The sequence below is a fragment of the Netta rufina genome (genome assembly GCF_964035555.1).
Source record: "Netta rufina genome assembly, chromosome: 1".
NCBI lineage: Eukaryota > Metazoa > Chordata > Aves > Anseriformes > Anatidae > Netta > Netta rufina.
Window position 1 is genome coordinate 76,411,780 of NC_140123.1, and position 20,036 is coordinate 76,431,815.

Here is a 20,036-nt window from a genome sequence, read left to right on the forward strand (position 1 = left end):
TTCAGGAGGGTTTTGTTGTGCTCAAATGTGTCCAAAATATAATAAAGCTAAAACTGACCGTTGCTGTACTCCCAAAACATAGTACTTCAGCTACACACATTTTATTAGATGGTATCTTATCTCATTCCCCATTTACTTCTCCTCTGAGTCACCCTTTGCTGCTCCAGAGAGACTTTTCAATATTCCTGCTCACGAAGTGATGTCCTGTGCTAAGGGAACTACTCCCACAGTCAGTATCCAATGAAGACCATAGACTCTGTCTGCATCTATTGACTTCTGTCTTGACATTCCCCCTTAATCCGAGTCACGTTTGAATCGTACCTTAGAAGGCAAATATTCGTGTCAGAGACAAGCACTTCCCACAGGCACTAGAAGCAGCCTGCCTGTATGCTCATAAAATAAGCATCTTTGAAACAGCCCTTTGTACCATAATAGGCTTGAAGTTCAGATGCAGAGTTAACACAATATGATGACTATGCAGATACAGATCATCTAAAGGAGAACCAGGATATTTTTCTGCTTAAATTGTACCATTTCTACTCTGATATGGAGTTAAAGCCAGAGGCAGACATCATCATCATTTTTTCTTAATTTTCAACCCATTTAGGGAACTTTCTTAATTTTCAACCCATTTGGGGAACTTTATGTGCATAGGTACTTAGCACGCTGCACCAAATCAGATGTGGTTAACCACAAGGCTCCTGTCAGCAGAGGTTACATTTCAGAAGGTAGTGTTTGGGGTGCTGTTCCAGCTACCCTGTACAGGACACGGTGTCTATAGTGTGCCCTCGCTGACCCTTGGCGCAGGCACTTTGTTTCACCCAAAAGCAAACCTGGGAGGCTGGTCCATGATATGCATGAAGGAAGCACTGCCGGGGGTTTACCTTGAAAGCAGACTCCAGACAGAAAGAGCCAGGCACACCTGTAAGGCTTGGAGAAGGCAATGCTTTTCTTGAGTTGTTATATGGTAAGGCAACAATAAGATCTGTGCAGGCTGAAATCACATGTGGTCATGGTGGTAAACGAGCAGAAGTGTTTATCACCCTGTGTTAAGCTGTGGAGGAATGCACACCTCATGTACATCCACCAGAGGCTGGGAGCAGCAGGTAGGAAAACTCAACACCCACTTCTTTTGTGAGTTAAAAAACGCCATGGGTTTGCTCTGCTGTGCTCCATATCAAGATCTCAGTGCACCAGACTTAGCTTACTTGTCTGCCTTCAGTGCTGGAATGAGCCCTAATCTTTCACAATGACACCCTACTGGATTGCTGATACATAAAAATACTGCACACATCTCAAGGACAGCCTTGAAAGGCTGAGAAACGGCAGGGAGCAAAGCGCTGCCTGGGGTCTGCCACATGGGTGGGTGCCTGTCTCTCTGTGTCCCACATACACCCTGCTGCAGCAAAAGGAGGGAGATGAATGAGCAAGCTTAGTTGTCCAGTCCTCTGGCAGAGCCTCTTGCTACAGCCCATCACCTCCCAAGTGCTTCTGTGCCACAGGATTATTCCCATGAAGCCAGAGGCCGTTTGTTTGGTTTTAGGGTTTGGTAGCTTGGCCCACACCCTTGCATCTGAAAAGGCTTACCAACAATTCCACCTCCGCCTTTTTCCTGCTCTTTTGAACCATTCTGCGATGAGTAGTGCACAGAAAACGTGTCTCTATTTCTTAAGGTTCAACATGATCTGTTCCCCAAGTCCCCGTGCTTTCTCTTCATATTTAGCCAGAAAATAAATCATTGTAAAGGCAGAGGACCAGAATTTCTAGGGAAAATACTGACTCTTAAAAATAAAGCTTTGGTTATCTGCCAGTCTTTCCAACAACCAGAATAGGAATGTAAAGCTATAAAACCACAAAGGTTTCCACAGGGCACAATTTAAAAGATTTGCTAAAGACCAACACAGCTCTGTAATGACCTGCCTAAATAATTGCCAGTTCGTTGTTTAACACCTTCCCATCATATGATTAATTCAATAAGACATTTCTTTAAAATAGCAAATCAATATTTTACTGTATAGTTTCTGCCGAGCCAACTTGCCTAACCATCCTGGGACTCTCCTAAGTAACACAGCAGCTTGAACTTCACGCTATGCTTGCACTAACCTTTCAGCTGTCTTTAATAATGTATATGCTTTTTACAATAGCTGGGGCTGAACTGGGCTTGAAAAGAAGGTGTGAACAGCCAGGAAAGTTCAGCCAAAGTGGATATGAACGGGCTTGAAAAAGGAGAGTTTGTTTTCCGACCATACCTGGCCACGTACTGAAGGAAGGGAGAGAGGTTAGCTGAGGACGAGGAGCTTTCACCAAACTGTCTGTCAAATTGTATTGTAAACAGCTTCCAGTGCAACCAGGCTTAAATTGTACCATTTCTACTTTGATATGGAGTTAAAAGCCAGAGGTAGACATCATCATCATTTTTTCTTAATTTTCAACCCATTTGGGGAACTTTATGTGTATAGGTACTTAGCGCACTGCACCAAAATAGATTTGTATCTGAGAAGATACGGAGAACAGATTTAATCTCTCTCCATTCAGCAGCTGAAGACATTAAATAGAGGACACATCAGAGAAAGAACTGTTGATTCTATTTATTCTATTTTGACGACTGCTCAGATCACCTCAATGTTTTTTGCAAATATTATCTCTTAATGCAACTATCAGTCATAATCCTATTAGACAAGTACACATAGGAGGATCAAACTGAATTCAAATTAAAAAAAAAAAAAATAGTTTGAAGGGTAGTTTTTGCTTGGAGCAGTAGAGAACTGGAGCCATTATTCTGAAGTGTTTATGGAGCCTAGGCTGTGTCTGAATTTGTTTTATAAGACTTTCAACTCCCTAGATAAAAGCAAACTGAAAATTAATATGAACAAACAAAAAGAAGACTGACAGTGAGATTCTACACAAGCAGGGAAAATCCGTACTTATGTCAAAGTTTTCTGTCACTCATGTTTTGCTAGAGTGTCAAGGCTGGAAATCGCATCTCAGAACTCTTAGAACTGTAATCTGGGTGAGGAATTTTATGTTAAACAAGGCAACCAAGGGAACACATTTAAAAATCCAACATATTAATAGTCTGTTTATTAAAGAAAAGACTCTTCTACCGTATGCAGGTTACAAGAAAGATTAAAAGAAAACAGATGAAACATAAGTAACATAGATCCTTGCAGAGATATACTCCTGCTGAAATCTTATCAGGCCTTTATACCTTTCTACACATCTCCTATAAGGCAAATGAAGACATTAACCATAATTTCTCTGCGTCTCACACACTCTCTCCCAGACACACAAAAGTTAAAGGAAATGACATGGAGCCATTAGGCACAAACCAAATTCCGGAGTCAGCAATGGTCCACACAGTGATGTGGTTTTACGAGTCTTGACAATGGGAGAAGTGAGATTCAGCTCTGCACCTATGAACTACCAGCCCTGGTAGATGGGAGAGCTCCTGGTTATCCTGTCATCACCACTGGTGTTACCTTCAGACAACATGCTTATAGCCTCGTCAGTCTGCTGGCTGTCAGTTGTTGATAACTTCTTTGGATCGTGGAGGTTGGTTTGGTAGTTCACAGGTGAGGGATAGGCATTTTCACCCACGGTTGACGAGGACATGGATTCCCAGGGTATTTCTCTCTTCCGCCATTTCAGGTCCACTCTGCATCCCGTCCAGCCATAGAAAGCCAATGTGAAGAGGAAGCCTTGCATGGGATTAAGAATCCCCTAGAAGAGAGCCGTGCAACAGGAGGTACATCAGCAAGGCTTTATTTTGAACTCCAGCAAAACATTAGGCACACGTTAACAACTTCCCTTACTCTGAACAACTGCTGTCTTTAAAAGATGCTATTTGCATGCAAATAAGTGCACGGTTGTTCCCACTACAGACACAAAGCAGGGTGAGATACCACAACCTGTTGTTTCAGTATGCTGAGGCCATCCCAGTGAACAGTAGGCGCCAAGTGGGTTTCTAGCATGAATTTTAGCTGGTCAGTCCCCCAGTGTGTTTTTAACATTCCTCACAAGCTCTACACTTTTTAATTCACAAAAGCAAATATTGCATTTTTTGCTAGAAGCCAAGTCAAATATATGAGTAGACATTAGCACATACAGGCAAGATTTTTAAAATAGCAGCAGTTGATCTGTCTGGAATGGCTGCAGATTTCTGAGCCAGTGAAAATGTCCATCAAAGTGGAATGGAAAAACAGGGAGAGACACTGAAAAAGAAAATCCCCAGTGATTTCCAAAAACTCGTCTGTTCCCATTGCCTTGGGATGGTTGACAAATAAATGGTTTTAGCGGTTTCCATTCTTCTCACGGGAAAATTGCAAACTTAGTTTACGGACAGTTTAAATACAGCTCTGTTGCTAGACCTGACCTTGTGCCCTCCAGGTGAGCAAGAGAAAGGTCCTTGTCATACAAAAGTTTCCATCCTTGTCAGAGGAGGAGGTTGCATCAAATCAGTTGCATTGCTTAGCTCTTCAACACCAAGCAGCTCAAGGGCTTAACTGCACAAAGCATGCTTACGACTCACAGGTGTTTAACAGCTTCAGAATAAACTTTCTTGAAAAAGGAACCATCAGTAACACCTCTGTAAAATCCCCTGTCAAATATTCCAGTAGAAGGATAAAAAAGAGTGGGGTACCATAAGAGCCTAGTATCTTATAGCTATCTTCTTGTGCTTTGTTTTTAAGAACTATCATGTATTTTTCCTCTTATAGCTATCCCAATGTTATGATATAAGATGTAATTATTCTTTATAAGCCACTAATAAAGAAAGCTCTAGTTACAAACACACAATTAGAAGAAAATGTCTGTTTTAGAGGGTAACCTTCAGGAAGCATGAGCTAAAACTTTGCGGCTTGCTCTGGATCAAAACTTTGCAGTCTGCTCTGGATCTTAAAAATGAGTAGGAATCACTCACAAAGAGACTGCATACGCTAGTAAATGGGAGAAAATGTTGGTCTTTAGTACCGTTTTGGTAAAGTTTACATGTGAGGAGCACTCCCAGGGGCTGCTCTTACATTTGGCTTTTCTTCCTTGATTTCTGGAGTGCTTACATTCCCCTTAGTCATAACCCACCCATCACACTGTTGCTGCTCCACCAGTCTTACACAAGCAATTTCTAACTCTAAGAAATGCCATGACCTACCATTATAATCCATGTGATCAGTGCGGCGCTTCTGATGTTTTTCAGAGGCATTTCATTGATATCTGGCTGCATCTCAAGATAGAACAAAAGGCTCTCATTGACGATATTAGATGACCAGCTATTGCGGAAATAAAGAAGAGGAAGAGAACAAGACAGATATATATGTATATGTATGCATATATAAAATATGATCTATTTCAAATTATAGGGATTAGGAACACCAATAAGGAGAGTGAGATTTTTAAAATGTCTCCATATGAAGGGACCCATAGCTTTCTGAGCACATAATCAAAAAACAGACATCTACAGACATCTAGCCCAGGCCTAGACAAAGAAATCAATATACCCAGACAAAATTAAACCTGAAGATTTGAGCTTGCTGCAGGATAAAACTGAGATTATAAACAACTGTGAACCATAATGGGAACATCACAGATGGCACCTTCTTTTGCTTGCATCTTAAAAGCATAATACTCACAGATAAGGAACCCAAATATATTCATATATGCTGTAAAAGGCTGCAGAAAATCCAGCCTCCCTAAATTTTCATGGTTAGATTTGAGCAGATTTTCAAAATGTTTGTAAAAAATCTACAAATCAAAACTAAGCTTGACTTTAAAATCCTTGAAAATGCCATCACATTTTTGGAATAAAGGCAATTTCTGTTTGTAAAGAAGGATGAGCATAACTAAGCCACATCCTGTGAAAGAAACTGAGAACGTTATACACTAAATAAAGGTTATAGTAAATAGTTGCAACTTTGTATGACTTCAGAACAGTCTTTCTTTGTATTTCTGCTGCAGTTTCAGAAAGGAAACCACCAATGTCCACGTCATAATTTCTATAGAGGTTTATAAGCATCCTTCTTGCAACTGTATTTTTTCTCAGTGTAGAACCTTCTGCTCATGCCTTCCAAATCTGCAGGCAACTCTTCTACCCCATGCTGCTACAATTTGTTTTCCTTGACAGACTCATCTCCTTTTTGACCTCTGGGATAGAACAGCATCTCCCCTAAGCTTCTGAGATGGCACTGAAAGAGTTTTTACACTCTAAAGCTTATGTTTTATCAGAAGAACAAAATCCAAAATGAGAACCATTTTTTTTTTTTAAATAGGAAAACTCATAATGAGACAAAGACAAATAAACAGATGTCCCCACTGTGTTCTTGTGGATTTGCTCCCTTCTTTCATGCTTGCTCCCATACCATCAAGCTGGCCACAATCCCTTAGGTTGTAATAAACTTCTCTGGTGCCTCCAGGCTCCAGAATAAGGCTCTTTCTTTCCATAACCCTAGAAGCCTGGCTAAATCCTTGGTATTTCCAGCAATTTCCAAGAAGCCATGCTGCAATCTGCTTTTCAGCTGCCTTTCTCTCCCTCTCCTGCTGCCTAAACCACCCTTTGCACTAGAAACCTCTCTACTGAGCCAAGCAGGCTCTGCTATTCCCAAAGAAAAGACAATAGTTTCCCTCCAGAGCACTCCAGTATCTGTATACTGTATACAGCAGCTAGGACAAGATAAAAAGGCAGCCTTCCTCCCTGCTCAGACTTTTAAGGCAATATAATATGAATTAATTACCGGTGTTTTTTTGTTTTGTTTTGTTTTTTGTCTTTGTTTTTTTTTTTTTTTTTTTTTTTTTTTTCTAATATATATATATAAAAGTATTTGTACAGACCATTAACTTTGACCAAGTCTCTTCACTACTCCTGGACTACTTCCTCCCTCTTGTGTTGTTACCCACACAGGTGGTGAACGCTCACCAGTAGTAACCCTGTCTTGCTAGGTCACTGCACAGACCTCTGTATGGATCACCCCCTCTTCTGGTGCCTTTAGTGGTGTGTGACAATTGTGAGACTGCAGTAAAAACTGTCTCCTCCTAAAGCAGTCCTTCTTTCATCCTAGATTTGTTGTGTGCATCCAACACCTTCAGTCCCAGTCACCACTCAGCATCTTTCACACTGGATGGCACTGCTGGAGCAGAGGTGCAGGAGATTTGGGGATGAGGTGTGTACCCTCCCTCCTTCCCCTCCTGCCCTGCCCCCTCCCTGTCCTACCCCAAACTTCTATTTGCAGAGAGGAAGATGGAATATTAGAAACAAGATTAGATAATCAGAAGATTTCTATTTTGGGCATGTAACTCTGTATTTCTAGCTAACACACAATACCTGTTTCACACATTTGAGATATCCAGACCGTAGAGATGATGCGTTATATCATCCTAACAAGGGCATGAAGCCAGTGGTAGAAGCATATTTATTGTAGGCTTTCAATGGCATTTTTGATGACAAGAGAGAAGACTGGGCTCTGAGGAATATTTCTGTTGTTTCATACAGCTTTAGGTTGTGCCCAGCCACTTTTTTTTTTTTTCTTTTGGTGTTGTTGCTATTGTTTCTTAGTGTCATTGTTTTCCTTTAGATTAAACATTTTTATCATTTCCTTGCAGCCTTGTGACGCTGTGTTAGTGATTCAGCTTGTCTGTGAACTAGTTTAGAACTACGTCTTCCTTAGAAACCTTCCCTTCCAACCATAAAGGCAAACAAATGAGGCAAAACATCAGTCTCTATTCCTGTCCCCATCACTCTCCAGCTAGGAAAAAAAAAAACAGTTTAAAACAAAATAATGCACCTCTTACCAAACAATGAATACCAGCATAATTTTGAAAAAGCGCATCTGGATCTCTGTCCCCAGACGTCTCTCATTCTCCGTGTAAATCCCTTGTCTGCCTTTCAGTAAAGAGGCAACTGGAAAGTATAAAATTGTGTTCATTAAAATATGTGCATCTCATTATTTGAACACAAAGATCCAGAAGACAGATGTCTGTAAAGAGGGAACAAAGGGAACTGATGGATTTGTCTCCAGCAGCAGTTTGGATGCTAGAAAGACCACCATCAGGTGATCTCACACACAGCCTAATACTAAAGGAAAAGAAGCACATGCATTAAGGATTCCTAAAATAGGTGGCATTCCACTAGCTGTTCTTTCTTCTCTCAATACCATTGAAGAAAATAGCATGGTCAGCATACTCTTCTTTTATAATAAAACGATAGTATTTACAACTTCTATATGATGTGTGTGATCTAATGTATTTATTACATGATGTTTGGACCAAAACAGAATACATTCTACCCTATTATACACTTTATATTTAACTGTGCAATTAATACAGCATTGGCTACTACACCTTTAACACTTGAAGCTGTAATGCAACAAAAATAGTTACGCAACATACTGTTCAGATATCACAAGGAATATACATATGCATAAAGATACTCATTGTATATTTTCCCATAAAAAGAATAGGCTTTGAGAGATTATCCAACTCATTCCCTGCCCCTGAGCAGTTACATCTAGGTGTGGCTGTTTGCTGACTCTGCAAGCTTGATGAAAAATCAGGAACACTCAAAGACCACTTCAGCCAAGTTATTCCAGTGCTTCATTTGTCTTTACCATAATAATTTATTGCCTGACTTCCTACTTACACGACCTTTTCTTTAAGATCAAGCTCAATGCTCTTTTACTATCCTCTACAGTCAAGGAGAAATTCTGTTTTTAGGAACAATTAAATTCTCACTTGATTACAGTCTACAGATCTCATTATGCAGACTTTCATGTGTTTGTTTTTTTCCTTGTTATCTTTCTGTATTACTTCTGTTAGACAACAGAGAAACTACAGGTTGTTAGTATAAATTTTTGTTCACTTCAGAGCAAGAAAACACAAGGCATCATCTTTAGCAACAGATATTTCTGAAGGTAAGAAGCAAAAGTTGAGCCTTAGTGCCTACAGAACTCTAAGTACAGGTAGAAGAGGTAATATAGGCACAGATATTAAAGTATCTGTACAACTAGATACTTTAGCCATAGAATTTGTCACAGGTGTATGAGCACACACACATACATACTTACATAGAGCACACATGGATGCACAGACACAGATGCATATCACATACAAGCATAACGATTCATTATTGTGTTCTCATCAAAGACCTTTGCTGCCGACTGTAGAAAATGTATTCCCCTGTCTTCCATAGGACATGCTATGGAAGGGAAGTTTATCATTTACCAAACAGATGATTTCAATACAATCAAAAAAAGCCAGTGCCTTCAAAACACACAAATATAACAGTTAATGCAGAACGTAGGTGTCAATTTACTGAGTGCTATCTCAGAAATGCAATTCTTGGTACAGGTCACAAGAATGAGATAATACAATGATGCATATATGGACTGTCTTTGGTACCAAATGTACAGCACTGTGGGTCTTTCAGATAAGTGAAATACAGGAGGCTCCTTGATACAGGTAATTAGATGTATTTCTGTTGTGCAACTGATACAGCATTGTCTACACCTACAAAAATTGAAAGTGTTATGTCAGCAAAAAGAGACAGATGCACTATATGTGTAATATTTAAATAAAGTGTTCCACAGTTTCTGTCAACTTTTCCTTTGATAATAAGCATTACAGGGGAATACAGGGTAGACGGGATGAAGACTTAACTCAGAATAGTAAGTCTCTGTTGCTGTTTTTATATATTGAATGCATAGATGATGAATTCAGGTACTGAAAACATCTAGTGTGGATCACATTACATGAAATAAAGTCACTGAATCTGAACATTACCTTTAAAAAAGAATAAACTGTATTCCAAAATCTACATTGGTAAATACTACAGTAGCATTAAACATCCACAATACATTACCAGAATACTTTAAATAAAGAGTATTGCAGTAACATAGCAGTGTCTTTGCCAATCTGCAATAGCAGAGGTAACTAACAGCATAGCTTCAGTATGTGATCAGAGTGTGTCTCTAGAGCAAATTTCCCACTGAGATGGTATCTTCATTTTAGTAGGCAATTCCTTCCCACCCTTGGCCCTACTTTTTGTGATTTAATGAGGAGCTATCCCACATCACTGTAAAAAGGAGCTATCCCACATCATATGCAAGAAGTCATAAGGCATGACTTTTTACATTATTACTATTTGGCTAAATAACACACTGATTCACACTGGCCGTTAGAAACATACCTGCAGATACTGTCCTTCTAAACAGGATCGGGTTGACCACCAGCACCAGCAGCAGTGGGGCGTAGGTTGTGATGTAATGGGGAATTGCATGCTCCAGGCCTTTTTCACAACTGAGAAGAAATCGTTAACAGGTTATTCATTATTTTCTTTCCACATCTGACAGTTTAGGCTATTTCATCTATGTCACCTTTAGCTTAAAAAAAGATAAAAGGAATGAAGTAAACAAATGCTAAAATTTTTTAGGATTGCACCGACTCAGCAGGAGACAGTTCTTCAAGATCAAAAAAAAAGCCCTGTGGTTGGAAGTCTGTCTCCAGTGCTGACCAAAAGACACCCAAGTGCCCACAGGTCACTATGGCTTTGGAGCCTGCCCCTGGGGGCCCGCTCACCTCGACAGGGACGGGTAGTAAAGCAGCGCCACTCCCTCCACGCAGAGCAGGATCGCCAGGCCCCAGGCCATCATGTGGTACAGCACGATCGTACTGGAGGATCAAGCAGGACATTCGTCATCTTTAAAGACACCAAACCTCACTCTTCCCACATGGCAACGTGGAGATGGGACTCTTACAGGCATGAGATGAACAGCACTGTCAGTACCTCACACCTAAAAGAGCAGGAGGGGAAAGGGGGCCCTCCTGACAGGAGGAAAGTCACCGCAGTATCGCATCCTCCAGCCTGTGGGGTGGGAAGCCTCTCCCCCATCCCCACACCTTCAGAAGGATCCCCTGCACCCTTCGTTGCTCATGAGGAAAGCACTTGAGGGGATAAAAAATTGATGAAGGGAGCCAAAGAGCCAACTAAGCCACTCTTCTGAAGGTTGCAGAGCATTATGTATAACTCTGATGAGAGTCCGACATTGCTCCCATCCTACAGAAGTGCAGATTTCTGTGCATAAGCGTCTTTCATCTTTTACTCTGATCTTAGCATCAGGCCCAAATACACATTTTATTTCATTTCTTTGGTTAATGGGCATGGGGGAAGGAGATAGGTCCCAGCTGTTTCAAACTACAAGTATGGGACTTTACAAAACCAGGTTTGTCCTCTGCAGGCCTAAGTTAACCCAAAAACCTCCATTTTGATAACATGCACCAGATGAACCATGCCTCCAGTACCTTCTTACTCAGTATCATCTGGATATAATGTCACAGAATTCCCCAGTTAGCAGTGGCAACTGAAGGTCATTTTGCCCTTCTCATTACCAAATTAGAAACACCTTGTATTTTCTGTCTGGCATTACAGTATGGAAATTTCTAAAGTGTATAGGTTCTTCTAATAAAGGCATTGCAGAAAAATGTGTGTAGTAAGCACATATTTTTCTTCCTTAAAACTTTACAAATGTGATCAGAAGTGTAATAATGACAATAGAGGAAAAAAAAAAAAAAAAGAGAGAGAGAGAGAGAAAATCTGAGAAAAGATAAACAAACTGGAAAATGAACTGTATGAACTTCAGCATGTCCCCTCTCCCACTATTTTTATTCAAGTTAAAACTTTTCCCACAAGGATCAATTTCAGGTATAGAGAAGGGACAAAAATAGCATCTTGCTGCAATACATACATACATACATATATATATATATATGTAATACATATATATATATATGTATTACAATACATATATATATACATATATATATACATGTATATATATACTGCAATACATATATATAAAGCCTGATCTGCACCTTATTTTTCTGAAGGTTAAATGAAGTCAGTTACTTTAAATGCCAGTTGGGCATAAACAAATCAATATCTGAGCATTGCCCTGACAATTCAAGCACTTAGCACACCACCCACCCATATCATTATCTGGTAACCATGTGAACATCAGATGTTTGTACAGGTTTCATTTATACCCTTAGATAGCTGCATGCAAATATGGACCTTGTTGGAAGTAAAATAACAATTTCAGAGCTTTAACTGTGGTACCTCAGTCCTGCTGATCTTCTTACCACCAAGTAAGAATCGACAGCGTAGCAAAACAACCACCAGAAGCCTGCACTGTATAACAGCTGGATCCACATCTGCAGGAAAAAAAAATGGCAAATGTCACAGCTGCTCATCAAGTGCCACTGTGGGTGGGGGGTAGGCAGACTCAAACCTTTCTCCCTTGTACTTTAAAGGTGTGTATTTTCCAAATGAGTTTTGTGAAGTATAAAATCTTACTCAAAATCCCAGGAACAGCATTGGTGTAGCCAAGGCATCAAGCCATAGGTAAACTGAGAAGCATTTGCCTTTGCAGCTGAGACTATTTTTTTAGAAAACCTGTTATTTCCCTCTCCAATCTTAGCCTTTAATGTCATGAATGAAGTCCAAAATAAATTCTTAAATACCAAATTTAGAGTGAGGATGTTTTAATTTTAAATTCAAATTTCATCAATACAATTTTCTTTTTTTTTTCTTTTTTTTTTTCTTTTTTTTTTTTTTTTTTTTTCTACTGCATTTTAGTAAAATTTAGTTGCTCAGTAGCTGAGGCATGAAAATACAACTGAAGACAGCTGTTACCAGTGTGCCTTTGCTTGGTGGGTTCTGTGTGTGATGGGTATTTTCTCCATGTTCAGGAACTTACGACTCTATGACTCCATAACTTAAGTGAGGGAACAGTTACTACGAATAAAAATGATACGCAACAAAAATACCCAGCAACCCACCCTCTGGAAAAATTCTCCATACTTAACTCCTTAACTAATTTCTTCAATAAAAGTCCAAGTGAGACAAGTTCAAGTCAAGTTAAATTCTGCTGCATTTGTGAGCTGACCCTATACATTTTTTCCCATGAGCCTATAGAAGATAACTGACCTTTCTTTGCCTCTGTTTATAAATTCCAAATCTCTTCCCCATAGGAGCTGGCTCTCTGTAAGGGTCTGGAACTATTTTAATATTCAGATTACCTTCCCTCTGCGCCCTTCTCTCAGCTCTTATCTGAATATCCTTTGCCACAGCTTCACAGCAGCATCCTTTTACAGCTGGAGACCAACATACTTGTTACTGAGCCAAACATCGGTGGCTAGAGATCTACTATTCCTTCTTCCAAAGATAAATCAAGCTGGGAAATATTTCCTTTCACCATGGGTATAGACCCTACATCTCGTCATGTGTGACATGAATTATTCAGCATATAATTCAAATGCCATGACATTTTGCTAGTGCACAGAAGTCAGAAAATAAAATTCCAGTCTTCCTGTTAATACACTTTATCCATAGCCCTCAGCATGTAACTTCATCTGCATTATTAAATATTTGCTGCAGTTCAGAAATGCATAATTGACTATATACAGACACATATACACAAATAAACTGTGTGGTCTTTCCACCTGCAAATTCCAACATAAACAAGACTGTCACCAAAAATAATGAAAATCAGATGTACCTATAACCCCAAATTTTCATATGCTTGTTTTTTTTTTTTTTTTTTCCCAAAGAAAAAAGTGCCTGAAAGGGTATCCATCTACAAATCAGAGGGTGTTATTCAAAGGAGAAGCTTCAGGGCCTCACTGTTCAGATTTCATTGGTTTGTGGGTAAATGAAATAAAACAATAGCAGTAGAAGAAACTTAAAATAGAATCAGAACCATTTTATTAACTCACATGAGAATATGTTAGGGGAAGTGAGTAGAAGAAGGGTCATTTTTCATTCCAATATAATTAAATTTAAATTTAGCAAGTGACTCAAACTGCAGCACTTTCCTGGAGCCCAAGAAAGGGAAAATAAAAATTGTGGTAGACCACTGTACTGCTCACCATCTAACCTGAGATCAAAATGAAAAACAAACAGTCTGCATACGGTGTCTTTGTCACTGTTTAAAAATATTACTTTTTGTGGTAAGGGCAAGAAAGTGAAACTTAAGACATATGGAAACATGTTTTTCAAATTGGGCATTCTTCTTGTAAGATATTGATGTTAGTGGTTTCACTTTCCTGCAAAGAAAAAAAAAATCAACTTTTGCATCTAATAAGCAAAAATGAAACATATGAGAGAAAATTGAGAACCGATAGATGTGTAACTGATGCTTGCTTCTGCTATAATGTCTGAAATTGTCATTAGGCATATGAAGTACAGTGAGTTGCATTTTGGCACATCTTGTTTTATTTAAAAACTAGTGGAACTGAATAATTCTGTTTATATGCAGCATCTCCTTTACTATATTGTAAACTTTGAATTGTTAAGCTACTGCTGTTATAGTTCATGTGTGAATTCTTTGGCTAGCCTACATTCCTACTGAACTGGGGTAAATTTATGATATTATTTGTCATTCTCCATGTTTTGGTTAAAAAAAAAAAAAAAAAAGTGGCCTTTTTTCTTGTACAGTAAACTCAGAGTGTATGCCTCAGGCAGTACTGTGACTGTAGTATTTGCAACTGAGTTTCAATTTGTGCTTTTGGAATGCGTTTACATTTTCTTATTCCATGCGCTTGAATCCAGAAGACGCTTGGTTATGTTTGGCCAGGTGCCCATGTAAAGAGCAATCTGAGCTGCAATCCCACGCAGCAAGGACGTCGCTTCTGCCATCGGCTTTGCCTCATCAGGCGTCCTCGTGCCACGGCCACTGGCCCAAGCCCCCCGCGCTGCTGTGGGAGCAGTCAGTGCTGGCTGTCTCTGTGCCTGCCAAAATCTGGCATCCCTTTCACATTGTCCCCTCACCATTTTGTGTCCCTCACAGCTCTGTGTCACAGCTCTGCCTTCTGTGACCACAGCATTTCTGTGATGAGCCAGCTGCAGGACAGGCCAAGCCTTGTGGTACACCTCTCCCTGCCGCCCTCAGCGGGACTTTTGGTGGGAGGCACAACAATGCTTGCACAGCGGGGCATAGGTTGAGCCCCATCTGACCAGACACTGGCTCGGGGTCTAACCTCCTTTGGGACACCATGGTTTGCCTTTCAGATCCCCCATGCACAAAGCAGACATGAGAGGATGGGCTTGGTACCTACCGCGCTCCCCACGCAGAAGGCAGAGGGCCACATGTCGGTCGCGTTTGCCACCGAGATGTTGGCGATGAAGCCTGGAAAGCCCAACCAGACACTGGATCTGAAGATCACACCTAAAGAGAAACACATGAGTACTTTCCTCCTGTCAGCGTGACCAGAGTCACATGAGGATGCCGGCTGCATGTTTTGCATTGCAGCCTGGATTTTGTGTGCTCACAACAAGGCTGCGGCTGCACGGGAGCACAGCGGGAGCGCCGCTGGGACAGCTCGCTGAGAGCAGCCCCCAGGGCCGGGGGTCTCGCAGTGTTATGCCACGTAGATTAAAATCTCACTTACCTACAGATACTGCCACACGCTCCCCTAAACTGAATCGGGCAGATTGACATGAACCATTAACTATTGATAATTTTACCCCCATATATTCATATCCTAATGTTCATTTCTCTACAATCCCTTGTTTCAGGCAAGTGTAATTTCACACTTTTCGCAGTCTTCATTTTTACAAGAAGCTCTTTTCCTCTCTGCCCAGGGACTGAACAAAGCAGGGCTTCACAATTAGCTGAGAATATTGACTTTTTAAATGAACTTTGTTAGTGAGATTTTATGGGTTTGCTCAAAATAGGCATCAAAGCACCCACATTCATTGTAACCAGCCCACCAGGCTCCCCACCACATGTGAAGGGTTTCCCACCCACCGAAGTGACCCTAATTCAGAGACAATGATAGATAAAGTTTGCCCGTGAAAGAGAAAGGGAGAAAAGTAACTTTACTGCTGGCCTCATCTGACTGAAAGGACCTTTTCCAGGTGAAAACACATAATGCTCTTTCCACATCTCTCTAAATTTTCCTATCCATCATTTGCTTTAATATCGTTAATTTTATGTACTTTGAGAGAAGCTGGCTAGGTATGAAGGGGGAAAAGATGTAAAATCCTACTCCTTTCAGAGGCAGCCAGAGACACTTATAAAACAGTAATAATTCTGTTATTTAATCTGAGGAGAAAAAAAAAAAAAGTTATTGTAGAAACAACTCATCCTGCGTTTCCACAGCGTGTGGTGCTGTGATTTGTACCGACTTTGGCAGTAAATGCCAGGCAGATCTGGATGCATTATTTTTACACCTTGTCTCATGCACACTGGGCAGCAGGGTGTCCCCGGAAAGGGAGCTTCTCTCACTCCCCAAAAGCTGGCACTCGGCGCGAGCTGCATGGCTGCGCTTCTAGCCAGCCTGCTGTGCCTGGAGGAGTGGCTGGCATGTGAAGAGCGGCACAGACTTGGTCTGAGAGGATTTACGGACGTGGCAAGTGTTCTCTAAATACAGTCCGAAGGATCAGCTAAGTTTTGGAAATCAGCTCTAGTTTTAATTGTGCTCCCTCACCTCCGCTTCCACGCCTTCCTCTAAGAACCAGCTGGTTCCGGATTGTAATTTGTTTTGAAGTAGAGATTTTGGTGTAGATATGCCAAGAGCTTTTATTTTAAAATGCGACTATTAAGCAAGACCTTCTCCCCCCCAAAGGCCCGTCCTTTTCAGATCTCACTCAGCCCAAATCTTCCCAGAAATACAGGCAGGACGTTTCCCTCAGATGTTTCCCTCTCGTCTGCCTGCTAACCGGCTCCTTTGGCTTGGGTACCTCAGAGCAACCAGAGCCTGCTACAGCAAGGGCAGGGGGCATCGAGCCGGCGCTTACCTAAGCCACCGAGGATGTCACAAACAGAGATAAGGAGAAGGATGGTGGAGGAGGAGGAGGCTTTGGGCATCTTCCGCAGGATCTGTCCCTTCTTTGGCAGGAGCTGCAGGACGGTCAGCATCACGCTGACGGAGGCGCTGCCGATGCAGACCCCGCAGAAGACCTCGGGCTGGAAGCTCATCACGAGCTGCGTGGCTGCATCCCGGTTCGGGCAGCAGTAGGTTTCTAAGCGGGGAGAAGCCATGAAGCGTCCGGCTGGTGGAGGGGGCCCACGAGCAGGAGCTGCTGTTGGTTCCCCAAGGCAGCGTGTGCTTTTTCTTCACCCTCCCCATTAGTCCTCGGTGGTGAGAATCACGCGATTGAGGGATCATGTGCTGCTGCTGCTGGAAGTAAATCCCCTAGAGCGGCCTTTCTCAGCCTCTCCTAGCAAGGAGATCAGATCAGAACAACAAAACACGGTGTAATCTGAAACATGCCCCATGCTTGCTCAGAGCCATTGGCAGGAGTTCACTCAAACATTTCTGCTTGCACAGTACGTGATACAGGAAGACATAAACTCATCAGAGCACTGGAGATGGTTTAAAATGAATAAGGATGGAGATACCAAAGGAGAGGCATTACATTTTAATTGTATTTCATTTTAGCCCCGTCCCACACATCACACTTTAATTATCGAAAATTAATTGAAAAGATGGGCCCAGACACAAGCAGTCCCCGGCTTTTGCAGGGAGGAGCAGGGCTATAAATCCACACCCTAACCCAAATTTAAATTTTAGGGATCCAACCCACCCACCTCCGTAATTAAATTTAGAAGCAATACATCCTACCCCTGTAGAAAGAGATTACATTTAGGAAGCCATATTAACCTCATCGCATTTAAATCACAAGCTCACAAGCACAGTCTGTGCTGTTTGTGTTAGGTCAGTTTGACGTGGAAAATTCCAGGACTTTTGATTCCTCAAGAATATTTTTCTTTTCTTTCCATTTTTTTTTTTTTTTTTTTTTTTTGGAATGGGTTTAATATGGAAACAGGAATTTGACCTGCAATGTTTGTTTTTACTTTATAAGCTAGACAATATCCTTTAGTCCTGTTGGACACAGCAGCATATACTCACAATCATAAATAAAAAAATTAACTCTCCCCTCTCAGACACATTCAAATGCCCTGTGTCAGCCCCAACCCCTGCAGAAACTGTGTTTGTAGAAACACGTTCAGGAAAAAACAGGAGGGAGCATTGCCAGCATTGTTGAAGTGAACTGGATGCTACATAACACAGTCATGGATTTTATAATTAGTTCTTGTAAGAACAAATGACCTTTTATTTTTTTTCATACAGCCCTATTTATTTTTTTAGCAGAAATTATTACAGCTGGATGAATGACAGTGGCATGCTGTGTGTGCAGGGGTCACAGAACTCAGTGGCTTCAGCCTCTCTTGGCAGAAAAAAGAGCCTTGCAGGGAAGCAGCAGGGCTAGGGCTGGTGCCCACACTCCCCAACACACCATGCACCCATCACCTACTCCCAGAGGGTTCCTCCAACTCTGCCAGCACTACAGCACCAGCAGAGCGGGATGCTAGCTTGCAGACCCAGGTGTCCATGCATCAGTGAGGTGACCCTGCTCCTGTCAGTGTTGATCACGATCTTAGCCAAGTTCAGAGTCTGGGCTTAGTCTAGAGAGCTGTTAACCTTTTCCTGACAAAAACACACACAGTGAGCTGAATCGCTGAGCAGGTTTTGCTGAATGTAACGGGGTCTTAGGCATACCCTGCATTAAAGACTCCCACATTCCGGCAGCTGAATTTGAAGCTGAATGGTATCTGGATGTTTTTGCAGCTTTCCAGCACACAGAGATTTTCCTGCTCCACAGATGAGGACAGGTGAGTGATCCAGATGTTGTGATCCTATGTTTTGCTGCTACCACGGGCACAGAAAGTATTGTGGAGACAGCAAGGGTGTGAACCAGGTTGCACTGCTCCAAAACACAAATTCTCATTGAGGTAAAGGAGAATGTTTATGCCCTGTTGTCAGTACAGGATTGGGACTCCTCGGACTTCATTCCATCTCAGACGAGCAGCAGTGCATGGAGTTGCCACCTCTCTGTCAAGGCAGTGCATTGCAATCTACCTGGCTAGCTGTGTTATCAGTAAGGGTAACATGAAGTGCTCTCATTTTTTTTTCCTGCAAACCACTGCCTAGAAGCCAAAGTCAGCAGCTTCATTTTCAGGCAAAATTTCTGGTATATTTATGGTAAATGCTAAAAACTGGTCTGGAGGAAAGTACTAAAATAGGTTCAGAAAGGAACAAGTTCCTGGGCTACTGAAGAATAAAAAGATAACACAGAGACATAATTATTTAAAATAAAACCATCATATACCACATATACAATGCAAATAAATGTATATTAAAATAAATGATGCTTGCTCTCATTTGAAGATTAATTTATGTAGCCTGATCTATGCTTGGAATGGCATGATTTTTAGATTATTAGGCAGAAAGTGAAACTGTTCCATGGAAGCCTTTCATTGCCACTATCATCTTCTAAAAATGTTTCCCTCGCTATTCCTGTTGTCATTCTCCTTCCTTTAAATGTTTAAAAAGCGTGTCGAGTTGTTATCCTGACCATTTGTTCTGGCTTCCATAAAGGAGTGTTTGGTGTGTTTTGCTTTTTCTGCTTATCGTTTGTTTTCACTGATCCTGGCTGTGGTTTTCTAGTTTGCCCATGTGGATTTACCATGTCATTATTTTAACTTCTTTCTCCCTTTTGTTCAGCCACCTTGAAATTACTTGCATTCCTCAACTATAGACTTATATTGTGGAGGCTATTATTTTATATCTTTCTCTCCTTTTCTTGCCATAAGCTTGCCAGCCGTGCACCTTCAAGTGTATGATTGCTTTTTCATCCACTTCTTCAAGTGGATGATTGCTTTTTATCTTCTTCTTCTGGGTCCCTTTCCTCCTACTCTCTCAGGATTTGATTATGCAGTTACTTACAGAGCGATTCTTGCACTGCTCATTTTTATTGGAAGCAAAGAGTGCGACCTGTGGAATGACAAATACCAAAAGAAAATAAAGTGACTCAAGAGTGAACAGATACCTGCCACGACACAAGCAGACATGTCTTTACATGGGGACAGCCACAGCTGAGGCTATATGGGAGATGGATCTGCCAAATCAATGAGCTGTTCAGCCTCTTGGCTGGTACGATCTAGCAAGCCTGGCCCTTGCTGCTGCACTCGAAGTATAAAGAGTCAGAACAG

At 41.2% G+C, this 20,036-nt stretch overlaps 1 protein-coding gene across 1 annotated transcript; it reads right to left on the reverse strand.

Moving 5' to 3' along the window:
• Window positions 1-3,420: 3,420 nt before the first annotated feature.
• On the reverse strand, window positions 3,421-17,021 carry GPR143 (G protein-coupled receptor 143; the record flags this gene model as incomplete). Its single annotated transcript, XM_084297975.1, has 8 exons — window positions 3,421-3,720; window positions 5,147-5,264; window positions 7,777-7,885; window positions 10,169-10,278; window positions 10,558-10,650; window positions 12,095-12,189; window positions 15,094-15,203; window positions 16,778-17,021. 8 exons carry the CDS (start codon window positions 17,019-17,021, stop codon window positions 3,421-3,423), a joined length of 1,179 nt encoding a protein of 392 aa, XP_084154101.1.
• Between the last annotated feature and the right edge of the window lie 3,015 nt (window positions 17,022-20,036).